The following is a 24,812-nucleotide window of genomic DNA, read 5'->3' on the forward strand; positions in this document are numbered from 1 at the left end:
CTTGAAACTGAATTGAAATAGTAAAGTACATGTAACGATACACCACTATGATGTTTATATTTGTAATTATTAATTAATATAATTAATGTTGAGAAGCAACTGTCAGTAATTTATTTGTATAATTTTATGTTTAAACAGTACCCACACTTAGAGTAAGACATTTTTGTGAGTCAAATGGTGACAAAAAATGCTTTATGTATTTATTGTCAAAGGTTTTAAGTTTATCCCCCAAGGGTTCATAAATTTACCTACTTGTGTTATACCAAATAATTATAATGTTCCATTCATCGCCAAGCAATATGTGTGTATAAACACATATTAAATCTATCAAAATAGTATGTTTATAAAAAAATTGGCTTGTCTTCAACAATATGATGTTGTACTCGAGCTGTTTAAACAATTTTCAGCTATTAAAAACAATTATCGTAGGAGATAGGTATATGTGAACCATCCTCGTATTATTGTATGCAGGTATTTTTCAGCATCGACATCCATTAGACAGATACCACAATGGGAAAACACCCCTACTTGGGGAAAATCGTTAAACCATAAATAATTATTTAACTCAACTTAATTAGTAAACAGGGTTACAATAGGTGGTTAAAATCAGTGCCGAACGTATGAACCAACTTTATATACGATCGCGAAAATATTCTAGAAGTTACGCGTGATTTACCAAATGTTGCCTTATATATAGATAATGAGAATACATCATAGCTAGCCGGCGGAATTTGTATTCTACAACGTCTCAGGCAGAAATCATGAATAATTCACGAGATAAATTAGGAAATTATAGAGGGTGCTATATAAACAATATCACCCCAACACCTTTAAAATATAATAATATTGATATTTGGCACTACAGAGTAAAAGATAATAAAACATAATTTTTAATTTCTTTATTTTTCACTTCAGAAATAAACTAAACATGAAATTTTACTGAAACTTTCTGCTAAAGTACAAAGCAAAATTTCCAATCTTTGAATACCATACCATTTCTTATTATTCTATTGGAAATATTGCAAATATTCTAGAATGTTTGTTTGTTTTTACTTCAAAATTTGCCCAACATTGCATGACAACAGCATAACAGAATGTTACAAACACTACTATATTATCTACTACTGTAATTGCATTGTTTACATCACATATGTTTGCTCTTTTGATGAAAACTTGCTGCATTCACACATTGATATGGTAGAGGAGAATATAACTTGATCAACAAGTTTTATTATGTATATATATATATTATATAACACAACATTTTGTCAATTTCTTTTTCCAATGACACATTACAATACAAATAGATCATTTAAAAAAAAGTGTTACATTCTAACGACTTGCATCAGAATCCGCCTGAATAAGGAAATACACTTGTTTGAAAATCTAACATTTTGGACAAAAAGAGGCACTCTACTGTCTATCAGTCATTGGAATAAACGCTTATAATAGCACTTTGGCATTTATACCTCAGATATCCATTTCTAAAACTTGACATGCCATGTGGACAACACATGGGTAGGTGTGGACAACACATGGGTAGGTGTGGACAACAGTGATAAGCTGCAATAAACAACTATGCATATATAAATGATCCTTTCACTAATCTCGTATTTCTTTAAAAACCTCACTCAAATCCATAACAAAAATATTAACACTACAATCAGAAAATCATAAAATAATAAAAGCACCTAACATATCTAGATTTTAACACATAATATACAAATCAAATGAAAATAACAAACATAAATTTAAATGGCACACTTGAATGAACATTCAATCATACTTTGCAACTTTCTTTCTTTCTTGTGACCAAACAATACAACCACTAGGTGTGAAAACTCTAAATGCTATACAAACTCAACCAGTACCTCCCTCAAGATATACAAATATATACAGTCATCCTACAAAAAACAAGTATAAACCAATACAGTACAGTTTGGCAATTAATTAACAAAACTTACTTTGCTACTATATCTATTGTGATGTTTATGTAGCAAAATAATAAAGGTTAACAATGTTTATATATCCAGTAGCATCATTATATCATAGATCTAAAACTGTATTTATAGGTCCATGAATATAATAAACGTTCTATGTTATACGTTGTTTTATCGGAATGTTAAATTGTTTTCCACATTATTTTATTTCTAGGCAATTTTCATTTCACATTAAAATATATTGTCCCCCTGAAAAAAACACTTTTTAAATTGTTGAATATGTCATATACTGTAATAGTTATTCACTATGACCAAAAATTTGATAAAAAAAAAAATATTTACCTGAAAAAACTAATTCAAAGTAAATAAATAATCAAATTGACTGGAAGTCAATGGGTTTTCGGTTTAATGTAACCATTTATTTTGTCTTGTTATAAGTGAAAACATTGCATTTTGGGTTTTTTTCTACGGAAGATAACCTGAGTATGATTTTAGTAATTTTCATTGTTCATGTTTTTGGGGTACAATACATCTTTAATTATTAATACCAAATCAACTACCATTTTTTCCAGGTAGAAAAGACAATATCATAAAACCCTTATTTGATGCATTTTGGTTATGTTACAAATAGTTCCAGCACAATACGTACATGTAATATTTTTTTACTCAACCTCTGAATTGTCTTACTACACTATTATATTTCACATTTATTTGATCTTAATGTTTCCATATTGAATTTGAAATACTGTTTTGAACATTATTTTTGTCAAACTATTTCTTGAAGTAACATTTTAGATCATACACATTATATAAAAAAATAAAGTTATTCTGATTTTTATGATTTCAAAATTCTGAAATTTACGTTAAACAGAGACACATTTTTTGTGGTTTTAATTATGATAAATAACCTTCATAACTTGCATTCAAGCTTGGAAATTGGATTAATAACAAGTTGAATGAATTTCAATTACTTCAAATAATTAAACATTCTATTTCATTTTCAAAGTCAAGGCTCACTGTTTGCAGCTTAAAACCTAGAAATTAAGATAAAAACAAAATTTTTATCAAAAATATACTCTAAGGGCATTAGTTCAAAATACATTGCTTTTTTAAAACCAAGATATATTGTATTGAAAATAAACCCAAATTAAAAAATGGTTCCTAAATATATCATTTTTTGACAAAATACTGTATTTCTGGCAATTAACATAGATCTGTCCAACATTTCCCTGGACTATTTTTACTTTTTCAGTCCAAACATTTAAATTCTTCTTCTTTTTTTTCAGGTAATTTGCCTTTTCATTAAGTTAATAAAGCTGGATGTTTCCATGCCAAAACTATCGTAATACCAATAATTGTAGTCCATGTCAAACATCACATTAGGTCAGTAGTTATTATCCTTTGATACACGTTGAGAGGATGAATGCCACTTCTTGATGCATCAGTGATTTTGAAAAAATGTCCATTTTAAGTGCTAGATGTTTGGAAAGTAAACACTTTGAATTCTTATCCAATGCCATGAGCTTGAACAGATTAGGATTGTACAAACTAGACACATGATGAAATCCTTTTGGCTTTTGGGCATGTACAGTACATTGTAAAAACAGCATCAATGGTAATTATCCTGATGTTTAAAACTTTTATTTGATTTTATTAACTGAATTAGAAAATATTTCACTAGAAGTGGTATATGAAACAACATTAATAAATATACCACTGCACTGGACATACAGAGAACTACAACAGTTCATTTTGCTTTCAAGACAAAAAAAAGGACACCAAATCTTGAGAGAAATGCTAGAACATCCAAGGAAACATGAAATACTGATTATAAACTATAAGGGATAAACTGCTGTTACTTTCAATTAGGTAATCATTTTACATTTACAGTACTTCTCAATCCTCAACTTAAAGTATAAATTTCTTTTTATCTAAACTATATTGAACTGCATTTTCATTCAAGCTATTTATATGCCTTACTTTAATAGACCACATCAGACAGGGGTGTCTTTGTAACCAACACAAAATATGGTTATATCACATAAAATCTTTATATGGACAGATTTAACTCGCTCATAGGAGATCCTGGAGGCGAGGGCGTTGAACAGCGTGCTCGATTTCGGAAAATATGTGTGGCATGCATCGTCCACTGGTTGATCTCAGGGTCGTAACATTCCATGGTATTCAGAAAATTCTTGCCATCAAAGCCACCAACAGCATATATTTTTCCATCGATAGCTACAACACCAACGTTAACACGTGGAGTCTCCATACTTGTGATTGCTGTCCATTCATCATTTTCAGGATCGTAGCATTCTACAGTGTTCAGAACATTAGAACCATCACTGCCACCAAAAACATACAGTTTTCCTATAATTAAAAATAAATTTGTTTGTTTTTGTGGTGCCATTGTTGTCATTGGGTGTTGGGTCTATTGCTATGTTACAATCTGTACAGGTTATGTAAACTGTTTTGTGAGAATTTAATTTGTATGATATAATTAGTCATTGAATTGAACATGACGGAATTTACTGGCAATGTTTCAAATTACATCTGAACCACCACTGGGGTGGGGGTAATGGAGTACCAAAATGACCGGAATTGTTTTGGGAAAGTATTAAACTATTTTTTTGAAGCGCTCATCCTCTGCGGCAGGTATCTTTGCTTATTCAAGATAAGGCTAAATATAAAACTTGTGTGTTACTAACCATCATACTGACACAGGCCAGCTCCTCGTCTGTTTGATTTCATGTGTGTGATAATCTGCCACTCATCATTGTCTGGATTGTACATTTCAACAGAATTAAGGCACAACCATGAATCAGAGCCACCAACAGCATACATTCTACCTTGCAAAGAGATAACAGCAACTTGCGAACGACCTACAAAATAAACAATACAACATTTGAACGATACAGCAAAGAAATCCTACACATCACCATATTCAAGCCGCAAGGTTTTCATTTTTAAAATATAACAAATCGTTTATAAAATGTACACCTGCTTGTCAATAATCTATAAATATGGCAATTAATATTTCATAGACAAATTCGGTGATACTATGTCATAATGTGAATTATGCATTTATGGAATTTTTTCTTTAATGTATGGGAATTATTTTTAAATGTAGTACACATAAATAATATAACACTGTATCAAGGAAATATCTGCGAGGTATAGGGACTTTGAGTGAACGTAAACAAAGTCCACGTCCACATGTTGACATTTATGTTGACATGCTAGTAAATGTACGACGTGATGACCTTGGGATCTGATCTTGTAATCTTTAGTAGTAGCGCTTGTCAGTGGAGCTATTCCACTGCGCTGGGCCGGTGGAAGTGCACAGGCTAGGCCAGGCTAAGTATGTTGCTTAGGCCTAGCCTAGATTCTTAAGCTTCTGAACGAAGGTTGTCGGCCTAGTGATAGGACCCAGGCCATAACCTTGTACAGTATTATTAAATCTTTATTTAAAATAACCAATACAAATCAATAATTCACAATTTTTCACAGTTTACTACATTCTTAGTAATCATTCTCGGCCATGATTTCAGTAAACTTCTGCAGTGTTATGACATCATACATCCACTCATACTCATGTCAAAGAGCGAATGCCCAAAATGCTAATGAACAAGTGCTCAAATTTGTCCGTTGATCTGTCAGTCGCCTAGTGCATGCGAATATCACAACATAGTCGACGTGAAAATCTAAAAGTCCCTATTGTCTGTTTGATAGACAAATCATCAACAAAAATTGCAATTTGCTCAATTGAATTACTTAATGCCATAGTGCATGAGTATGGTATCTTTAGTACCTAATTTCCTGTGTAAAACTTGTGGGTATATGATATGTAGTCAGTACTGTAATAAAGTACAATTTTATCAAACATTTATATTTTTTATAACTAAAAATGGTGCAAATAAAAGACAAATTACACTATTATTTCTTTTTAAATAGCACTTGTTTGTACTACTTATGCTGTCAAAGATGAATGACTCAATCTCCTACAAGCTATATGAATATTTTATCCACATTATATGTTACTCTTATTAGCATCTCATTTCATACCTGCAAATACACTTAATCTTAATAGAATTGTAAAACCTATTGACATTTAGAAATTTACATTAGATTAACATTGATATTTCATGAATAATTTTGAAAATTAATTTTTAATCAATTTGTAATTATTTTGAATTCAATAAAATATATAATTTTACATTCAACTAAGGGATCATGTCAACATAATTCTAATAATAATATTTATTAATAATAATTTGTTTTTATAGAGCGCCAATAAACAAATAATCACAGCTCTTTACATATTACTGGGTAAAAATTACCTTCAATTTAATAAAAAAGCTTATTTAAATAAATGGGTTTTTAGATGGGATTTAGAAATGTTTATGAGCTACACTGTGATGTCACTGAAGTCTGTTCCATAGGATGGGCCCATAAATTGCAAAGGCCCGTTCACCATACAATTTTGTTTGTGAGATTTCGATCAGACTATACAGAGCTGTTGCAAGAATGATGCAACATATATTATGATGTTGATGTATGGTCTAAGATTCTACTGCAGTTACTACATAGTACTAAAAGGTTATTCATATATATATATTAATAAGATTGAAACAGTACTGTCTGCAGATTTGATATATATATATACTGTAGACACATCAAGCACAGAACACTAATTCTAAACCTGGTGATATACTGAAATTTAATTAATTAATTTGAAACGATAAGATGAAGAAATCTGTGAGAATGAGAAAAAGTCAGCTCAAACGAGATTCGAACCCGGAACCTTCTGCTTGATATGCAGATGTCCTACCCGTTAGACCACTGGGGCTTTCATGGTATTGTTCAAACGTATATTATATAAACTTCCCAAACACTGTTAATCTGTATATAATATTAGGTGAGTACAGAGTCTGTTTAAAATATGACGATTCTAAACATCAACATATATCTTTGGAAAGTGACAGCAATTTACATTTATACAGTACTCATATTTCCATAAAAACATTTCACTAATAACAGTATTTACGGTTATTAATAAATTTTAAAATTTCTTCTGTTAATAATTATTAATTAATTATTATTAATGTGATGCAAACAAAATGCACAACAAATCAAAGCTCAGAAAATGAGTTGTACACATTAATAACAACTCAGACAATTTTAGTATTCCTTTTTATAGTTGAAAATTAATAAAAGGCAAAAAAACCTCCAAATTTTATACTGCATTTAATTTCTCTAGTATAATGAAAATGTTTTGGTGGATGTTGTTTTGTGTAATAAAGTTAAAATTTAAATTATGCTTCAGTTAGGGAAATATTTATCCTGGTGAATGGGACAGATGTTCATATCCTATTATCATAATAGTGTGCTGTCGATGTTAATTTTATGGCATATTTGTTTGCTTAAAACTTATTATACAGCAATATTATTTTAAAATTTCTTTTAGCATTAAACATCCAATGTGTATAGCTAACATTGTAAGTTTGTTTTTGTTTCGTTTCATCTGCTTTGTAAAAAAAATTTTTATTCATATTTGAAATTGAGGCTCAGTTGAAAACACTCAGGGTAATGTTCATCACGCTTTGTCATAACAGTACGTACATTTATATGCGAGAAAATCTATTCTAGGCCTATATAAGAATCAGATCACCGTTAAAATGTTTTGATTTAAAACTCCGCCCCAGTAGTTATTGAGATATACAAATACGAGGTCAAAGGTCGAAACTGAAAGAAACATCATTTTCAATCATTTTTGCATTAGCGCAAATAGAAATATGTAGTTTGTGAATAGTTGCCAAGATAACACTTTTTGTTTTTATGGTAGCAATTTTGAAATCAAGATGGCCGCCATACTGGGCGTTGGCCACTTGAATATTTGAATCTATATGCATCAAAGAAACTTGTGGCACGTTTCATGCTTTGGTAATAAAATGCTCTACTACAGTGAACACATTTTTGTCACTGAATGGACACACGTTGTATGGACAAACCGAGTGATTGATAATCTTGCTAAATAACTTACCTTGTACTAAAGGTGCAATGAATGACCATGCATTGGTACTGGGGTCATACACTTCACACGTTCTTAATCCTTTACCTCCACTTGTACCACCAACTACAAACAACTTGTCATTCAATACTGTAGCACCTTGAAATTCAATTTATAACAATACTTATTAGAAAAAAAAAATTGTACAAAAAATTTAAAATTGTTGAATGCCTCTGAACACGCTTTCTGAATAACACTTTTGCTAGTAATTAATATAAATCATAAAAAATAAAGTTTTTCTGTATGTACAGCGAAATTCTAAAAAAAAAAAAAATTAAAACAAAATTATTTTTTTCCCGAATTTCTCTTATTACCGTATATCCTCTAGTAGTAATAATCCCATCCTCACATAAAATTGGGACAATTCCTGGGCAAATCCTGGCACAGGATAACAAGTAGGGGGTGAAATTATACCCAAAGTGGGATTATACAGGAAGATATACGGATTTATTTTCTATTTTTGTAATGCTTTGTTTGACATGGCTAGATAGACCTTATCATTTTGCACAACACTTTTTGTTAAAGCCCAGCATAAATGGACCTTTGAATATGGTAAAAATGATACACCAGCGTGAGGACTGTATAGGAGAAAAATGAAAATGACATTCAATAATATCAAAAGATGTACTTTTCCCATGAAATGGCACCCTAAATTTTAGCTCTACAAATGCCTGAACTGAAAATAAAATGTTCATTGGATCGCTAACCTGAACTGTGTCTTTCTGACTGGATATTTGTGATTCGTTTCCATTTATTTGTGTCCATATCAAACACTTCACACTGCTTTAACTCTGCATGCCCGTTGGATCCACCGACTGCATACACTTTGCCGTGTATGACCCCAACTTCAAAGCGTCCACGGGGTAATGTCATCGGAGCAAGCGGAGCCCACTGATTGGACACTGGATCATACATCTCAACAGTGTTCCTACATTCTCCACGATCATAGCCACCTTAAATATGAAGTGAGGTTTGTGTTAACATTTTGAATCTAAACAGTACAAAGAGTACCAAAAAATGTTGATATCTTAAAAATCCATAACACTGTATTGTGACAACAGTGTGATCAACTTCACATACATTTTAATTTTTTTTATTCAATTCTGAATCTGTAGTGATCTAATAATAGTATACAATATTATTATAAGTGTTAATTATTTATACATATTTTAGTTTTTATACATAAATGTGAGATTTCTGTACCCAACACTGAGAACTACTATAATTTTGAATAATTAGTTTTTAATTAGTTAGTAATTCATTGAATTTATTTAAGCTTAATTTATTCTTCAAAAACTTGTATTGTATTAAAAAACCCCAAAACATAACATTCAGCCCAAAATGATGATTAAGAAAAATAAATTAGTATGTAAAAAATATTTATGCTGCTGTAATTGTGTATCCAATACTTTGTCTAAATGATCTGGTTACCATGCAGATATGTAAAATATGAAGCTAAACATATTCCCCTGTGTAATACTAAGCCTGCGCAAAGACTAACAGGGAACAATGATGTCTACAATAATTGGATGAATAATATTCTTATGTATAGATTCTTATGACATTAATTTTCAATCAAGATAAAATGATTAGTATCCATGAATTTGTATTTGATCTATGTTTTGACAGAATAACCATTTCACCTATCTGATAAATACTACAGTAAATGTATTATTTTTCTTATACTTGTTACAGAATGCATGTTACAGAATGCATTTCACAGATGCTGTATGAAGTCTTGATTGCTCGATTAAACTCTATTAATTCATAATTTATTTTTACGATTGACATTACCATTTCTTTCTAACAAAAAGAACAGTTTAATCAACACATTTTCAGAAGAACAAATGTGCAAAAAAATTGATAATGGGTACTGCCTATTATTGGTAAAGAGTGCAATCTAGCATGCAGCAGTACTAAATAGTAGGCCTACCGTAAATGAAACCTATGAAATACGTCAGAATGTTGCCTTAAATGCAATAAAAACATTGTGAATTAATTAAATTAAACATTGTATCACTATGTTTAAATATTTTTAAATTTTTATTTCATTATGCATCCAACAGCGAGTAACTCGCCAATTACAGGATGACATATTATTAACAAAATAGAAATGTTCCCACTAGGCATACGTCACACGTGTGGCTGGTGAACCCTTTTATCATCCAATTTGTATCGCCAGACAAGTATCAACATGTTTGATTTGCGTTGTTTTCATCATGTGAGAATGAAATTTGGTCGACCACATGTTTTTTTCGCATTCTGTAATGTGTATCATGAGTTATTGGATTTTATATAACACCTAAATAAATTCCTGTCATTTGATTGGACGATTGTGACACATGACGTGCAATAGTACGTACCATTAAACGAATATTATTAAAAACCAAATGTTACTGTTTTAATCAATGTGAATCCAATGTAGGCCTTGGCTAGGCCTACCTTTTATTTGCTTCAAATGACAGGAATCTATTTAGATGTTATATAAAACAAATAATGAATGTTTTATATGAATGTTCTATAATGGCATGAGGTGAATGATGAAAGGTTAAATATCAACTCAGCTTCGCCTCGTCATTCACCTCATGCCATTATTTGTACCATTACACTAATAAACATAATTTGTATATTATTCAACAAATATTATTTTATTTTTATTAGCGGTGTTGGCTAATTAGTTCGTATAGGGCCATATTTTGAATGATTTTTATACAATATTCGTTGATCCAAGGTGGGCTATTAAACTAGCATTGTTATCTTTTGATAGCTGTTAATAATGATGTATATTTAACACACTTCCATCGGAGGCATAGCAAAACCAAGCATCTCGTAGTATCGCGATCCAAAAACAACACATTTCCGTGGTATCACGATACCTTTCATGGGAGAGCGTGGGATTGCGATCAAAAGACAATACAATACTTCATGGGTTTGTGATAAAAAACAATGCCTCACGCGTAGGCTACGAAGGGTTACGCATGGGAACGAAGCAGTAATTAATAGCTGTACTGTACTCGTTTAATATCATAATTAATCACCCTGAATATTTTTGGGTTGAAAAATCCACCAAATTTGTTTGGTCCTTGGAGCTATAAATTTCAATTTATAGCTCCATGGTTGGTCTTTTAACACCCATATTTTTTTTAGCATTTTTTAACGTGTTACCCTGTGGTTTTTTGGCGTACACTAAATGTGGTTGTTTTTTTTGGGTGAACAATTTAATTACTGTACACCACCATTACATGTGTCAGGCCCATAGTGATGCCACAAAGACATTACACTGATGATTCATCAACTAATGAATAATACAGTACTATAATGCTAGAAAAGGAGAGTGAGACCCGTGAGTATAGTACATAAATGGCTTAAACACAAGGCTTTGATGATGTTGATCATAATCTAAATAAAGCCATAGTTAATACCCATGAATAATTGGAACACATCAGATAATGATAAGCGTCCTATTTGGTAAGAAAACAAAATAGTTACAATTACATGCTTGACCGAACATATTCGATCAATTCACAGAATCCTACTGTATAATAATAGGATAAATGTGCATGATGTTATCAATGTATTAATATAGAGCATTCTTTCCCTCTTGCAACTTTCCTGGAAGACAAACGGAGGTCATTTGGAATAAGAGAGAAGTAAGAATGGAGGGGATGTGTTTTAATCAGGGGCTAGATCCAAATATTAATTGCTTACTGAATTAAAAAATTAATTAAAAATCAATCATCAAAGGATTAATCCTGAAACAATTGACATGGGCTTGTGAAACTAGCATTGATCTCACAGGATATAGCTAACTCACTATTTTACTAGTCCACAGGATAACATTTGAATGCACGTTTGTATATTATTTTTTATTTCCAATCTAATTTATTCCAGATTTCACTCTCATATGAATGGTACATAGAAAAAGTGTGCACAAATTTCAGAGTTATTTCAAGCAAAACAGTAAAAACAAAACAAAAACAATTTTACAAAAGAAACGAACATTCAAATGTAAATTGAATCAACACAATTAATTATTTTTGTTTGCGATTAGAAGTTTTATTAAAACTTGTACATCATATTATTAAATATATGTTTTTGTAGTGTGCATAATCTGACATCTGACATGGACTTTAAACCAGCACAACATTTAACCAATGATGATAAATAGAAACCGAAAAACACATTATAAGAGACAAATCAGTATTCAATCTCAAGGTCAATAGTATAGAACAATTAGTTGTACTTTTTTAGTATTGTTTTTGCAAATATAATATGTTTGGGTGTATGGCACAGTGTATTGGACTACTAATCGTGAGATCGTGGGTTCGAATCCAACAATAAGTGTCCCCTTATTAGGGGTGTCTCCCTAGCTAAAAAGACTGTATGTTTGAGGTTATGTACTGTACTGTATGCAGCCTAGCTAAAAAGACTACTGTATGTTTGAGGTGATGTATGCAGCCTAGCTAAAAAGACATCTGTATGTTAGAGGTGATGTGCCTAGCTAAAAATACTATGTATGGTTGAGGTAATGTATTCAGCCTAACTAAAAAGACTGTATGTTTGAGTATGCAGCCTAGCTAAAAGACATCTGTATGTTTGAGGTGATGCCTGCAGCCTAGCTAAAAAGACATCTGTATGTTTGAGGTGATGTATGCAGCCTAGCTAAAAAGACATCTGTATGTTTGAGGTGATGTATGCAGCCTAGCTAAAAAGACATCTGTATGTTTGAGGTGATGTATGCAGCCTAGGTACAAGACATCTGTATGTTTGAGATGATGTATGCAGCCTAACTAAAAAGACATCTGTATGTTTGAGGTGATGTATTCAGCCTAGCTAAAAAGACTCTGAATGATTGAAGATGTGTTTATTTTTTTTTATTTGAGACTAAACTTTATACTACCAGCTCACTTTGGGCTGGTGCGTGTTTGGGCGCCTGCTCAATAGCCACAGCTATTGAGTATACCAGTCATTCTAGACATGCTCATATGTTTATGTGAATGTGCAGAATTACTTTAAATCTACGTGGACTAGTGGCATGACATCAAACTTACCTAATGCAATGAGCTTGCCATCTATTTCTGCAGTTCCAATGGCCGACTTTGCATTCTTCATCTGGGCCAGCAGGGGATGTGAACATTCAGAGTCGATTGACAATATTCGGTGCATTCTAGGAGATGGCGATGATCGAGGTGTTGTTGGTTTTTCATATAAGGTTATTGAACTTAAGATACCATTTAGTAGCGCTACAGCTACATATCGTTCTCCTAAAAAACAAAAAGTTATTACAAGTATATTCAAATAGATACTTCATGTTTTATGGAGGAAATAATAGAAAATTTTATTTGAAATAATTTCATATGAATAGAAATAAATAATGTTTAATTGGATCATTTATGTCGCTCATCATGAATAATTAATATTCACTTGTTGGTGTTAAAATCAATTGATGCTTGATAAATTATTAATTTGTTACAACTGAAGGGTCATTGCCTATGTGATTTTTACATGTTAGTTGTTACCACAATTGATATCAATGACAAGCCACTTGAAAATATATAAAAGTGTGAGTGCATTTAACATGCCTACAAAACTTCTGGTCAAAGTCCAAATCATAAAAAGAAAGATCAATCAAAAAACTGAAGAAAATAGAAAGAGCATATTATAGTAGCTACGCTGGAAATATCTCAATGGACAGATATTGCATTTTCTATATGGGAATTATATTTTCCCTCTGTGCTAACCTCGAAACAAAGCAGGTAATATCTGTTTTAATAAAATACAACCTTACATAATAATGCAAGTTGTCACACGCTCTTATAATAAGGAAATCTTATATTGCGCTGGTTTTCATAAAAAATTAGTTGCTCATGGCGCGTTGACACAACAATGCAATGAATAAAATCATGTAGTAAAAAATCAGAGTCCGAGCAGATGATAAAGGTCTTAAGATTTGATTTAAAGGAGTTCAATGAAGTTGCAGATTGTTCAGGAAGTTAGTTTCAAAGAAATGGAGCAGCAAAAGCACTGAGCTAAATGCATACAACATCCTAAGCCTAAGGATATTGATATTGGCCAAGACATATAGTAACCAGGCAACATCAAAGAAATATTAAGATTTTCACAAACCAATCAACCACCAGTTCCCTTAACAAATAAAAATCCTAAATGCCTATTAAGAGATAGTATTCAGATTAATGATTTTTGTATCCAATTTCAATGGTTGTGTAGGTAATATTTTTGTATGTAATTTATTTGATAGTACAGTATAATGATGGTATTTGTTATGGTGTACAGTATACAAATCGTTTGTTGCCAATTAGCATTGACCTTTCCTAGCATGGCTTGACATGCTGTTCAGTGTTGTTTCACATGTTCTTTAACCTGTACACTGGGGGTAATCCAATACATCTGACAGTGCCACTTGAATATAAATTACCCCATGACATGCTTTCTATTTTAATGTAAACTAGCACTTTCAACTTGCATTACTCAATCAATTTTACACCTTTGACTTTCCAATTATTTTCTATTAAAAAAAAAATCAAATAAAAAAATTAACTTAGAACATCCTTAAAATGTTACTGATGCTATTTATATACATATTTAAATTACACATATTTATTATAAGTGAACTTACAGTACGTTTCGAAACCTATCAGGTTTCATTCTCAACTTATACTTATACTATTTTTTGGTCTAAAAGAAATTTTATTTAACACATATTTATTAGTGAACATTTTTGTAAAAATTATTATATTGCATCTACCATATTATAATGAATGGATACAAACAAAATCATCTAGTATGTAATGTAAACATTTTTTATTATCACCGTACTGACGCTAGTATAAGCCTCACCCCGCTTGAACATTGGGGGGTAAGCTTATACCCGAGGATCCAAAAATGCACATCGTCTGTACTTTACTGTACTGTGTATTCAATCATGGACATCCCTTACGATGTGTTGCGACGTGTACGTTGCCGGAAATTCAAACTTATAGTTTGTGTCAATTATCGTAAATATCTTATTTTAAACGTCAATTGAACAAATTTATCAAGTAGAAAAGCAAGTATACAATGTTCGTTAGATAGAAATGTACCAAAGAAATTTAATAAGCTTGTTTATTGCAGCCGATGCAAAATAGGGGTTTTCTGTTTTGGCGACTTCAAATTAATTGGTGGGCTTATACATGAGTCAGTGCCTCATTTTGCATGAAAATTAGTCAAAAGTCGGGGGTGGGCTTATATCCGAGTATGGGCTTATACCTGCGTCAGTACGGTAGTTATTCTCACTATAGAGGATAACTAAATCCTGTTTCTTATTTCCTTGTTATTCTTCTTTCTTACTGGCAGTTTTGTGCAGAGCGTATCTTTAAAATGTGCAAACATAACATTTCGTAACTTTCTCAACATATCAACATTTACGTGAAGTTGTAATGTGAAGCATATATTTCCTATTTACGTCAGAGTTGTGCAACGCGACCTGCGTGAATAACATGGGTCACTTATTTTCATCTTTAAATTCAATCTGTAGCTCCACAACATTCAAAATGATTAAAACGTAATAAGGAATCTTTTGAGTTATACATATGAATTCATGTCACAATTTTGCAGAGGTTGCGACGTCATATTGGCATAACCTTTTTCTGTGGACATTTTCTGCACGTGGCTTTTGTTGTGCAGATAACAATGTGACAAGTTCAAATCTACTTAAATACTAATTCTATACAATTTCTGCGAATTAAGACGTTTACCATATAATTTTATAAATACAATGTAATAACCTATCGGGGAAAAAAAATTAAATTACATGCACTTAAAGCAAGGAAATTAATAGCTATGTGGATTATTATATAATTAGCTCCTAATAATATTAAATTAGATAAACAATTTTGCTTGATAGAATCTGATTCTGGATTATTTGTTGACTTCAACCAATCAACACTGAAAGCATGTAGAAATATTCAATAAATTATCTAATTCAATACAGTGAATGATACCAGTATATTTCAATTTATGAACTTTTTATTACGAATGAGGGTACGTTTATTGTAAATACATAATATAAAAATAACGCTTAAAAAAGAACGACGTTTCGACTCCATCATGGGGTCATTATCAAGTGCAATGAATAAAATATAAAACAACAACTAATTAAATAGCACAAGCCAAGGGTCAAAGTTTAAATAACAAAAGACCTATTGTCTAACATCCTGTCAAATGAAAAGCTTAGCTTTTACAGAGTCACTTTGTTTATTCAGACTAGGTTTTAATTGTCTGATATACAACATTTCATAGATAAGACAGTCAAATTTGTTTTTGCATTTCCTAAGTATACTAAAACATGAATCAATTTTACTTGGATTAACAATCACGTTATGATCCTTTAAAATGGACCTGAAATGGATTTTCGATTTTTTTCATTTTAGAATGACGTTTTGGGGGCTATTAGGTGTTGCTAGAACGTATATTGTTACAAAATATAAATTCGCCCTTTTGGGGAAAGCCCCATTTGAAAATCAAAAAAATTCGCGGGTGACGTCACTTTGCGAATATATTCCTATCCCTCCAATGGACAATTTGCAGTTTTTTGGCTATAACTCTTGAAATCTTTGGAGTATTTTCTAAAAAATGCTTGTGCTTTTGCAGAAACATATTTAGAATTTTTTTATATAAAATTATTACCGTATAAACGGTTATTTATCGAGTAAATGACGATTTAAAATCTCCAAATCGACGGGTTTTTTCTGGCAATACCGACGTTAGCCTGGCAACGTTGTCCATGATACAGCGCCGTGTGCAATGATGCGTATCCATATTTTTCGGTTCGTGTATTTTCAAAAATAGAATTTTGTATATCGTTCGTAATTTAAATGTGTTAGTTTCTTTAGTTTTTAGTTTAGCAGAATTAAATTAGTAATATGAGATGGTAATTTATTTGTCACGAATAAGGCAGTTCGAAAACGAATTTGATTCATATTTTACTTTGGCTTGACAATGAGCAGCAAGTTGTTGATATCGCTTTGGATGCACATGAAACGGAGCCTCGCATGGGTGGGTGGAGGATCGACTCCGCGCGCTGGGGCCTAGGCCTAGTAAAGGTTTGGGAGGTAGGCCTTCTAAATTCGGGTTTTAGAACAAAGTACATTTTAGGGCACTAAATTTCAACAACATTATATATTGAATAAATTAGTATTAGTGTCAGCGCTTCGCGTATCTTTCCTGGCCGTCGATCATTCATGGACTATCGGGCGGCATACACGCTCTCTCCCCCCCCTCGATCGTCGTGTGTATATGTGACGTCGTGAATATAGATGCTCCCGACGGCCGTTGAAATAGAATATTGCAATGGCGTGAGTAATTTTCGCTAATTTACCAAGGTATCTTAAAATTTCGTTTTTTCTCAAAATACTATACATTTTGTTTTTATTTGTATGGGTTTGTGTTAATTTGATACATTTAAATAACATGTGTGAATTTCTTGAAAATCGAAAGTCCATTTCAGGTCCATTTTAAATGCTGTCCTATTAAGCATCTACTATGTTCAACAATGCGTTGGTAGAGGTGTCGGCATGTATATTCTTTTCGACTTTCCTAATGTTATCTTTAACTTTTTTACTTATGAATACAGGGACAATGTTTCTTATTCATGCAATAAGTTTTACTTATTCATTGAAATATGCACGGTTAAATGTTAAATTATGGATAATAATAAACCTATTTCTACAGTGGTTAAAACAGAAGGTAAAAATAATAATAAATTAAGTTTATCATATATTTTTATGAAATGGATGAAAATTGTCAGTGCAACTTAATAAATAGATTTGGTATTAAATAAACAAAAACTGGGTTGAACGGAAGTGCTGATTATGTACATATTACAATAGGTTTTATCAATGTTATCTGAACTGCAAACACCTGATCTATTGAATAAATTAAGTCAACCTTGAATAAAATATTAAGATCAATATATATAATTAATAACATCTCCTCATCATATCAATTGTAAAATAAAAAATCTAAACTGGATGGAACTACAGTAGATTTTAATTCGTCAATAATTTGTCAGAATATATATTTATAAAATATATAAAATAATAAAGATAAAATTTATATTTTATTCCATGATGGGATGTGATCTTGGTACCGCAAGTCAGTATCACTGCAAATCAAGTCACACACATACACACCTGAATAAAGATCCCTCTGTGTATTTACTATGTTGTAAACCATTTGATATATATATATACAGTACCACAATGAATCATACTTTTTACTATTATGCCATCTTTGAAAAGTTAAAAAGTTGCATATCCTCAACTGTAACATTTTCCAAAATTAAACAAATGAAACAATCACTTTTTTTCCCTTTATATTTTGTAATAAATCATACCTATGATTCATACACCCTATAAAACGATGGGTTTTCTGATGAATCAATTTTTAAATCATATTTTATAACATTTTTTTCACAATTGTTTTATTTAGCTTGATGAAATTGATGAAAATGATGCTAAGGAAAGAATAATCAAACTAGATTTGAACTCGTCATGAGGACGAGTTAGGCTATCTGCGTAATGCACCATACAACATACACAGACCAGCTATTAAGCAAGGCTTAGGCTGCACTATGAGTGTAGAAACAACATAGCCGTAGGTATTTCAGCTGGCAATTTCTAACATTCAACAAGCATCAAAAGTTGGTGGTATTAGTATGGTTAAAGATATAGTTGACAGTTAGTTTTTGCTTTACGCAACTCCTGTTTATTCAATAATCAAACGGTATACGTTTAAACAAGTTTGCATAAAAAAAAAAAACTTTTTTTCGTAATGAAAAATGAGATGAAAAATCTATATGCCTATCAGGGAAGGATTGAGAGGTCGAATAAATTATCATTGATCCAAGACAGTTTTACGAGTTTTAACTCACTTTTACGAGTTTTAACTCACTGCCTCTTTAATAAAGGTAAGCATCAGTATTTGAAATGGAGTAGACATCCAATCTATTTCAAAACTATAATTCGAGTTGTATAAGAGATTCCATCTAGGAAAACAAATGGTCTCCGACTACGGTCCTGGTCAAGTCACAACCATAATTTTAAACATTGTATCTAACTTTGTTTTAATGGGATTTATTTCTTTTATTTATGCCATATTAATTTTTATACATGTGTTCTTTAATTTAATTTTAATTTGAAAACCATTTCATGTTTAATTTAAAGGATTTTGGGATTCCAATTTCCAATAATTCAAAAACAATAACAATTCACTTGTACAATGGAGATCCTGAGATGATCTAATACCAGTGTTTTTTTTTTGTGCCTTTTTTATTTAAACTTATTTATGCAATTGATTTTGTAACTATGGACGTCTGTTTCCGAAATAAAAGTAAACTGAAAATGAATGAATGAATAAATAATTAATTGGCACTGATATTTTACTGTACATTCAAAGCTTACCTTCCATGTCTGCAGACGCAATGACCTTCCATTTATTTTTTAATTTCTTTTCGGATTTAAGATCTTGTGGAGTCAGAATAAGCTTACGCGAGGCAATGCTGTTACACGGTGATAATTTATTAGTAGAGTTGTTATTGCAGATGTTTTTGTCTGGCGTTAACTCTACATTGGATTGTTCACAAAGACCATAGTCCAAGATCAGTTCTGGGTCGAGGTTCTCCATCTCATTAATGTCTTTAAGTAAATTTCCCTCAGTCAACAACAAAGTTTGAACCTAATAATATAATTTGTAAACAATGTTTAAATAAAGTATTTTTAGGTTAATGTGAAATGAAAAACCCATTTTATTAGTGAACAAATTTCTGTAATTTGAATTTCCATGGTTAAATCGATTGGATTATGCAAGAATGACCAGTTCCAAAAATGTTTTTGGTGTGGAATTATTACCTTCATGAAAGTGTTATCACTGTCCATCTCCCACAAAACAGGGTGTACGGGTCAAACTAATCTTCACCCGGTAGGGTTTTATGATATAAAATGGTAACACATACATCCTAACATTATATTTAATGTTATTTTAATATTTAAATGTATGTTTTTTACAAATTCAAAATTAGTAATAAATTTAGTAATTAATTTAAGTCAGTACTGGTTAGGTTTATTTAGAAACGGAAGACCTTCCTCTGTGATAAGGGATGTTTTGTGGCGTTGAAACTGACGATTGACGTGTTTAATGAAAAGTTTAACAGGTATTTTAACTTGCTCTGATATGTATATTTAAGTTTACCACTAGAACATGTTAATAACATGCTTGATACCATTTTATATCTTAAAACTGTACCGGAGGAAGACTAGTATGATTGGGGTTTACAACACAAAGAAATCATGCATTATTTACTTTTGTATTAATAAATCATTTATATAAAGAACTCTCTCTCAACTCGGAGTCAACATAATTATTCTTTGCATCCATATTAAAACTAAAATATAACTGAAAATGTTATTTCACTTTAAAAGCATAGGACAGATATTAGCTTGTTGCATCATTGCACTTATTGACAAAAGGTTAAAGGTCAACTATCATCTGGTACTTAACAGTATTCTATATATCACATACCGATTGCATCAGAGTGGTAATGTCAGAACCATGTCTCACGGTTCTTCGTGTCCAATCAAGGGCCATTTCAAAGATGACACGGTCACTTACACAAGCCAGCTCCTTCATGGCTATCACTTCAATCTAAAATTGTAATCATAATTCAAAATTTTTAAATACAAAATATATGAAGATGTCTCATCACCAGAAAATTATAAAATAATATATTACATTGATCATTTTTATGTTAATGTTAAAAATGAAAGTGAGAATATTAATGATTGAATATTTTTTCAATTTAAATGAACAGAGAAACTATCAGATGATGAAATATATTTAGACCAATCAGTTTACTGCAGTGATTTACAATGTTATTCTTACAATTCACCAAAAAACAAATATGCAATTCTATATTATTCTGTTTATTGTAATTACATGACATATCTTTATGTGCACAAATATAGATAAGCTGTAATGCTATGAATGTTCATTCTGAATAGATTAGTTTGGTAACTAAATACATTTCCAGCATCTTAATAATTTGAATTCCATTTATGTTGACTTAATAGTTATTGCACACATGTCTAATGTATAGGTTATACATCAAATATCTACAGCTTAGCAGATGTAATGCTATACATACAGTATGTTTAATAGTGAAGAAATCAACCAATTGTATATTTAAACCTTAACACAAGCAAGAGATAATAAATGAAGTTACAAAGTACAAGTTACAACAAAATATATATTCAGAAAACATGCTGTGCTACTATGATAAATTTAACTAAAACTAAATACAATAATAATCAGTAAAATATAAAAAATAATATTACATAAATAATATTTTGAAAGTACCTCTATTATGGGGACACTTTCATGGAAATGGATTACAAGGTAATATGTGTCAAGACTAAATCAATCTCTTTATTCATCTCATCAAAAAAAATACACACAATACGAAAAGGAGTAAAACAAATTTAAAGATGAAAAGGACCTTCAGGAAACCTCAAGTGCTTGCGATAGGAGGCCCACAAAAAATTAGCTACAGTAAGATAATAAATACAGTAAATAAACTAGAATTTAATTCGTCACTTTGACGAATTATAGGTGATCATTTTTATAATTTTACTGACATTTAATTAAAAAAACACGTAATTCAATTGCAAAAAGTTGATGTGTGCCATCCTATGACCCGATGCATATACGCTTAGTGCTGACTTTCGACTATTATGTGTCATATAGAATGTACATATATATATATATATACACAGTGTAGCATAGGTGAAATTACGGGACCCACATCGTGTTCTAATTTTTGGGTATGATGACGTTATCAAAATAAACTTGAAGATGACAATTTCGGAAGATACTGAATTGAGCAAATAAATATAAGATTTGGAAGAAAATTTGGCACATAGAAGCGCAGGGCTCGCTATTTGAAATTTATATAACTTTTGACGAAAGAGATGAAAAAACTACTTTTTAACTTCAACTGGCCATATGATAACGTCAAAACATCTGATAGGCTTAATTTTTATATGAATTCATATCTAAATTTCATACTAAATTATAATCATCAAGGTTACCTTTAATTTTGAAGAGTTGTAAGATATTCAAATATACAGTGTAGGTGAAATGACCTACGGTACATTATTCAAGTTTTTACAAATGATGATGTCATCAAAATGAAAATGGGGACAACTCATGAGAAAGATTGGTTAAGAAAGAACATATAATAATTTGAGAGAACAGGGCACATATAAGCGAGATGCACTCTGTTGAATGTGATTGTTTACGAAAAAAAAGGAAAAAATCCTATTTTTTAAATTCAGTCTAATGTGTGCTGTATGCTTTATCTATTACCATTTTCATTGTGCAATTAATGTGTGCTTTTTGTCATTTTTTTTCTACTGAGATGAATAAAAATCCCAGTATAAAATCCCACTAAATTATAAAATCCCAGTTCTATCCCAGTACCATCCCACTACTTTTTAAAATCCCAATCAAGTGGGATAAAATCCCAGTGCCATCCCACTACTTTATTAAATTCCCCTCAAGTGGGATAAAATCCCAGTTCTATCCCAGTGCCATCCCACTAATTTTTAAAATCCCACTCAAGTGGGATGAAATCCCAGTACCATCCTACTACTTTTTAAAATCCCAATCAAGTGGGATAAAATCCCAGTGCCATCCCACTACTTTATTAAATTCCCCTCAAGTGGGATAACATCCCATTTCTATCCCAGTGCCATCCCACTACTTTTTCAAATCCCACTCAGGTAGGATGAAATCCCAGTACCATCCCACTACTTTATTAAATTCCCCTCAAGTGGGATAAAATCCCAGTGCCATCCCTCTAAATTATAAAATCCCAGTTCTATCCCAGTACCATCCCACTACTTTTTAAAATCCCAATCAAGTGGGATAAAATCCCAGTGCCATCCCACTACTTTATTAAATTCTCCTCAAGTGGGATAACATCCCATTTCTATCCCAGTGCCATCCCACTACTTTTTCAAATCCCACTCAAGTGGGATGAAATCCCAGTACCATCCCACTACTTTATTAAATTCCCCTCAAGTGGGATAAAATCCCAGTTCTATCCCAGTGCCATCCCACTAATTTTTAAAATCCCACTCAAGTGGGATGAAATCCCAGTACCATCCCACTACTTTTTAAAATCCCAATCAAGTGGGATAAAATCCCAGTGCCATCCCACTACTTTATTAAATTCCCCTCAAGTGGGATAACATCCCATTTCTATCCCAGTGCCATCCCACTACTTTTTCAAATCCCACTCAAGTGGGATGAAATCCCAGTACCATCCCACTACTTTATTAAATTCCCCTCAAGTGGGATAAAATCCCAGTTCTATCCCAGTGCCATCCCACTCATTTTTAAAATCCCACTCAAGTGGGATGAAATCCCAGTACCATCCCACTACTTTATAAAATTCCCCTCAAGTGGGATAAAATCCCAGTTCTATCCCAGTGCCATCCCACTACCTTTTAAAATCACACTCAAGTGGGATGAAATCCCAGTACCATCCCAATACTTTATCAAATTCCCCTCAAGTTGGACAAAATCCCAGTTCTATCCCAGTGCCATCCCACTACTTTATTAAATCCCTCAAGTGGGATAAAATCTCAGTTCTATCCCAGTGCCATCCCACTACTTTTTAAAATCACACAAGTGGGATAAAATCCCAGTGCCATCTCACTACTTTATCAAAGTATGCTTAAGTGGGAAGTGGGTTTATGGTTTTCCCGGACCTCGGAAAATCGATCACACAACCCCCTCACACCAGATGGGGTATCGCGCCGGAAAACCCCCACCCATTAACCTCCTCTTCACCACCCACTACACACACAAAAGAATTCGGGACGGGACTAGACTCACTTCATGCAGCCTACATAGACGCGCATCAAGCTGATTTATACTCCGGCAGAGACGCGCATTCACATAGATCAATAAAATCCACAACCCTCCTTCGCGTGCCATTCACTCAATTATCAGGTTTATTTGTTGGTGGTTTTCGTTTTTAAAAATTTTTTTTAGGCCTAGTAGATCGTCCGTTTAGGCCTATAGTATCAGGCTAGCCTAGGCCCTTGGTGGTATTGTGATAGGCTTTTCAACTACTGTAGGCCTACTACTTAAATTATAGGCTAGATCTAGGCCTAGGTAGGCCTATTATTAGGCATATAGGCCTATGCATATGTATTATCTATCTTATTTTATAAATTCATTAATATTAAATTATATACCAATTCAATTTCTTTGTTTTTTTTTTTAATAATAGGCATTTTATTCTAAATGATCACCTAAAAAATAAGACTAAGGGATTAAGAGGGGACACCTTGTTGTGTTCTGAAGGTGTCTCTAACAGGGGTTCAGTTTTCTACTGTATACTTTTTCTACATGAAGTTAATTAATGAACCTTTTGATTTTGTTTTTTAAAAATTTAATTTCTTCCTCATCTGTTTATATAGAACTAGAATAATTCTAGAATCAAATATTATATCATAATCTGCTTTTGGAATCAAGATCATTCAAAGGTATAGACTAATTTTGAGATCAATAATGCTCCTTACCCAACCACTTGTAGCTTACCTGAAGTCGTGGTAACTGATGAAATTCGTTACTTAATGTGATATCTTCGATATTCTCCAGGATAAACGAGTCAATGGTTGCTATCAAATCCTTGTCTTTTTGAGCTTCGGCAAATAAGCGCATTCCTAATTTGTGTT

At 31.9% G+C, this 24,812-nt stretch overlaps 1 protein-coding gene across 2 annotated transcripts in view; it reads right to left on the bottom strand.

Moving 5' to 3' along the window:
• Positions 1–884: 884 nt before the first annotated feature.
• The window catches only part of LOC144837159 (influenza virus NS1A-binding protein homolog), a 45,738-nt gene continuing 21,810 nt past the window's right edge, over positions 885–24,812 (bottom strand). For both annotated transcript variants that reach the window (XM_078692174.1, XM_078692173.1), the window contains exons 5-12: positions 24,676–24,800; positions 20,587–20,709; positions 19,470–19,743; positions 13,062–13,274; positions 8,718–8,963; positions 7,984–8,109; positions 4,649–4,822; positions 885–4,310 (exon numbers count right to left, since the gene is read on the bottom strand). In XM_078692174.1, coding sequence (XP_078548300.1) covers positions 3,991–4,310; positions 4,649–4,822; positions 7,984–8,109; positions 8,718–8,963; positions 13,062–13,274; positions 19,470–19,743; positions 20,587–20,709; positions 24,676–24,800 — 1,601 coding nt within the window. In that variant the 3' untranslated portion in view covers positions 885–3,990. The remainder of the gene's footprint in view (positions 4,311–4,648; positions 4,823–7,983; positions 8,110–8,717; positions 8,964–13,061; positions 13,275–19,469; positions 19,744–20,586; positions 20,710–24,675; positions 24,801–24,812) is intronic.

This window comes from Antedon bifida, chromosome 3 (assembly GCF_963402885.1).
Source record: "Antedon bifida chromosome 3, ecAntBifi1.1, whole genome shotgun sequence".
In the NCBI taxonomy this organism is placed as follows: Eukaryota; Metazoa; Echinodermata; class Crinoidea; order Comatulida; family Antedonidae; genus Antedon; species Antedon bifida.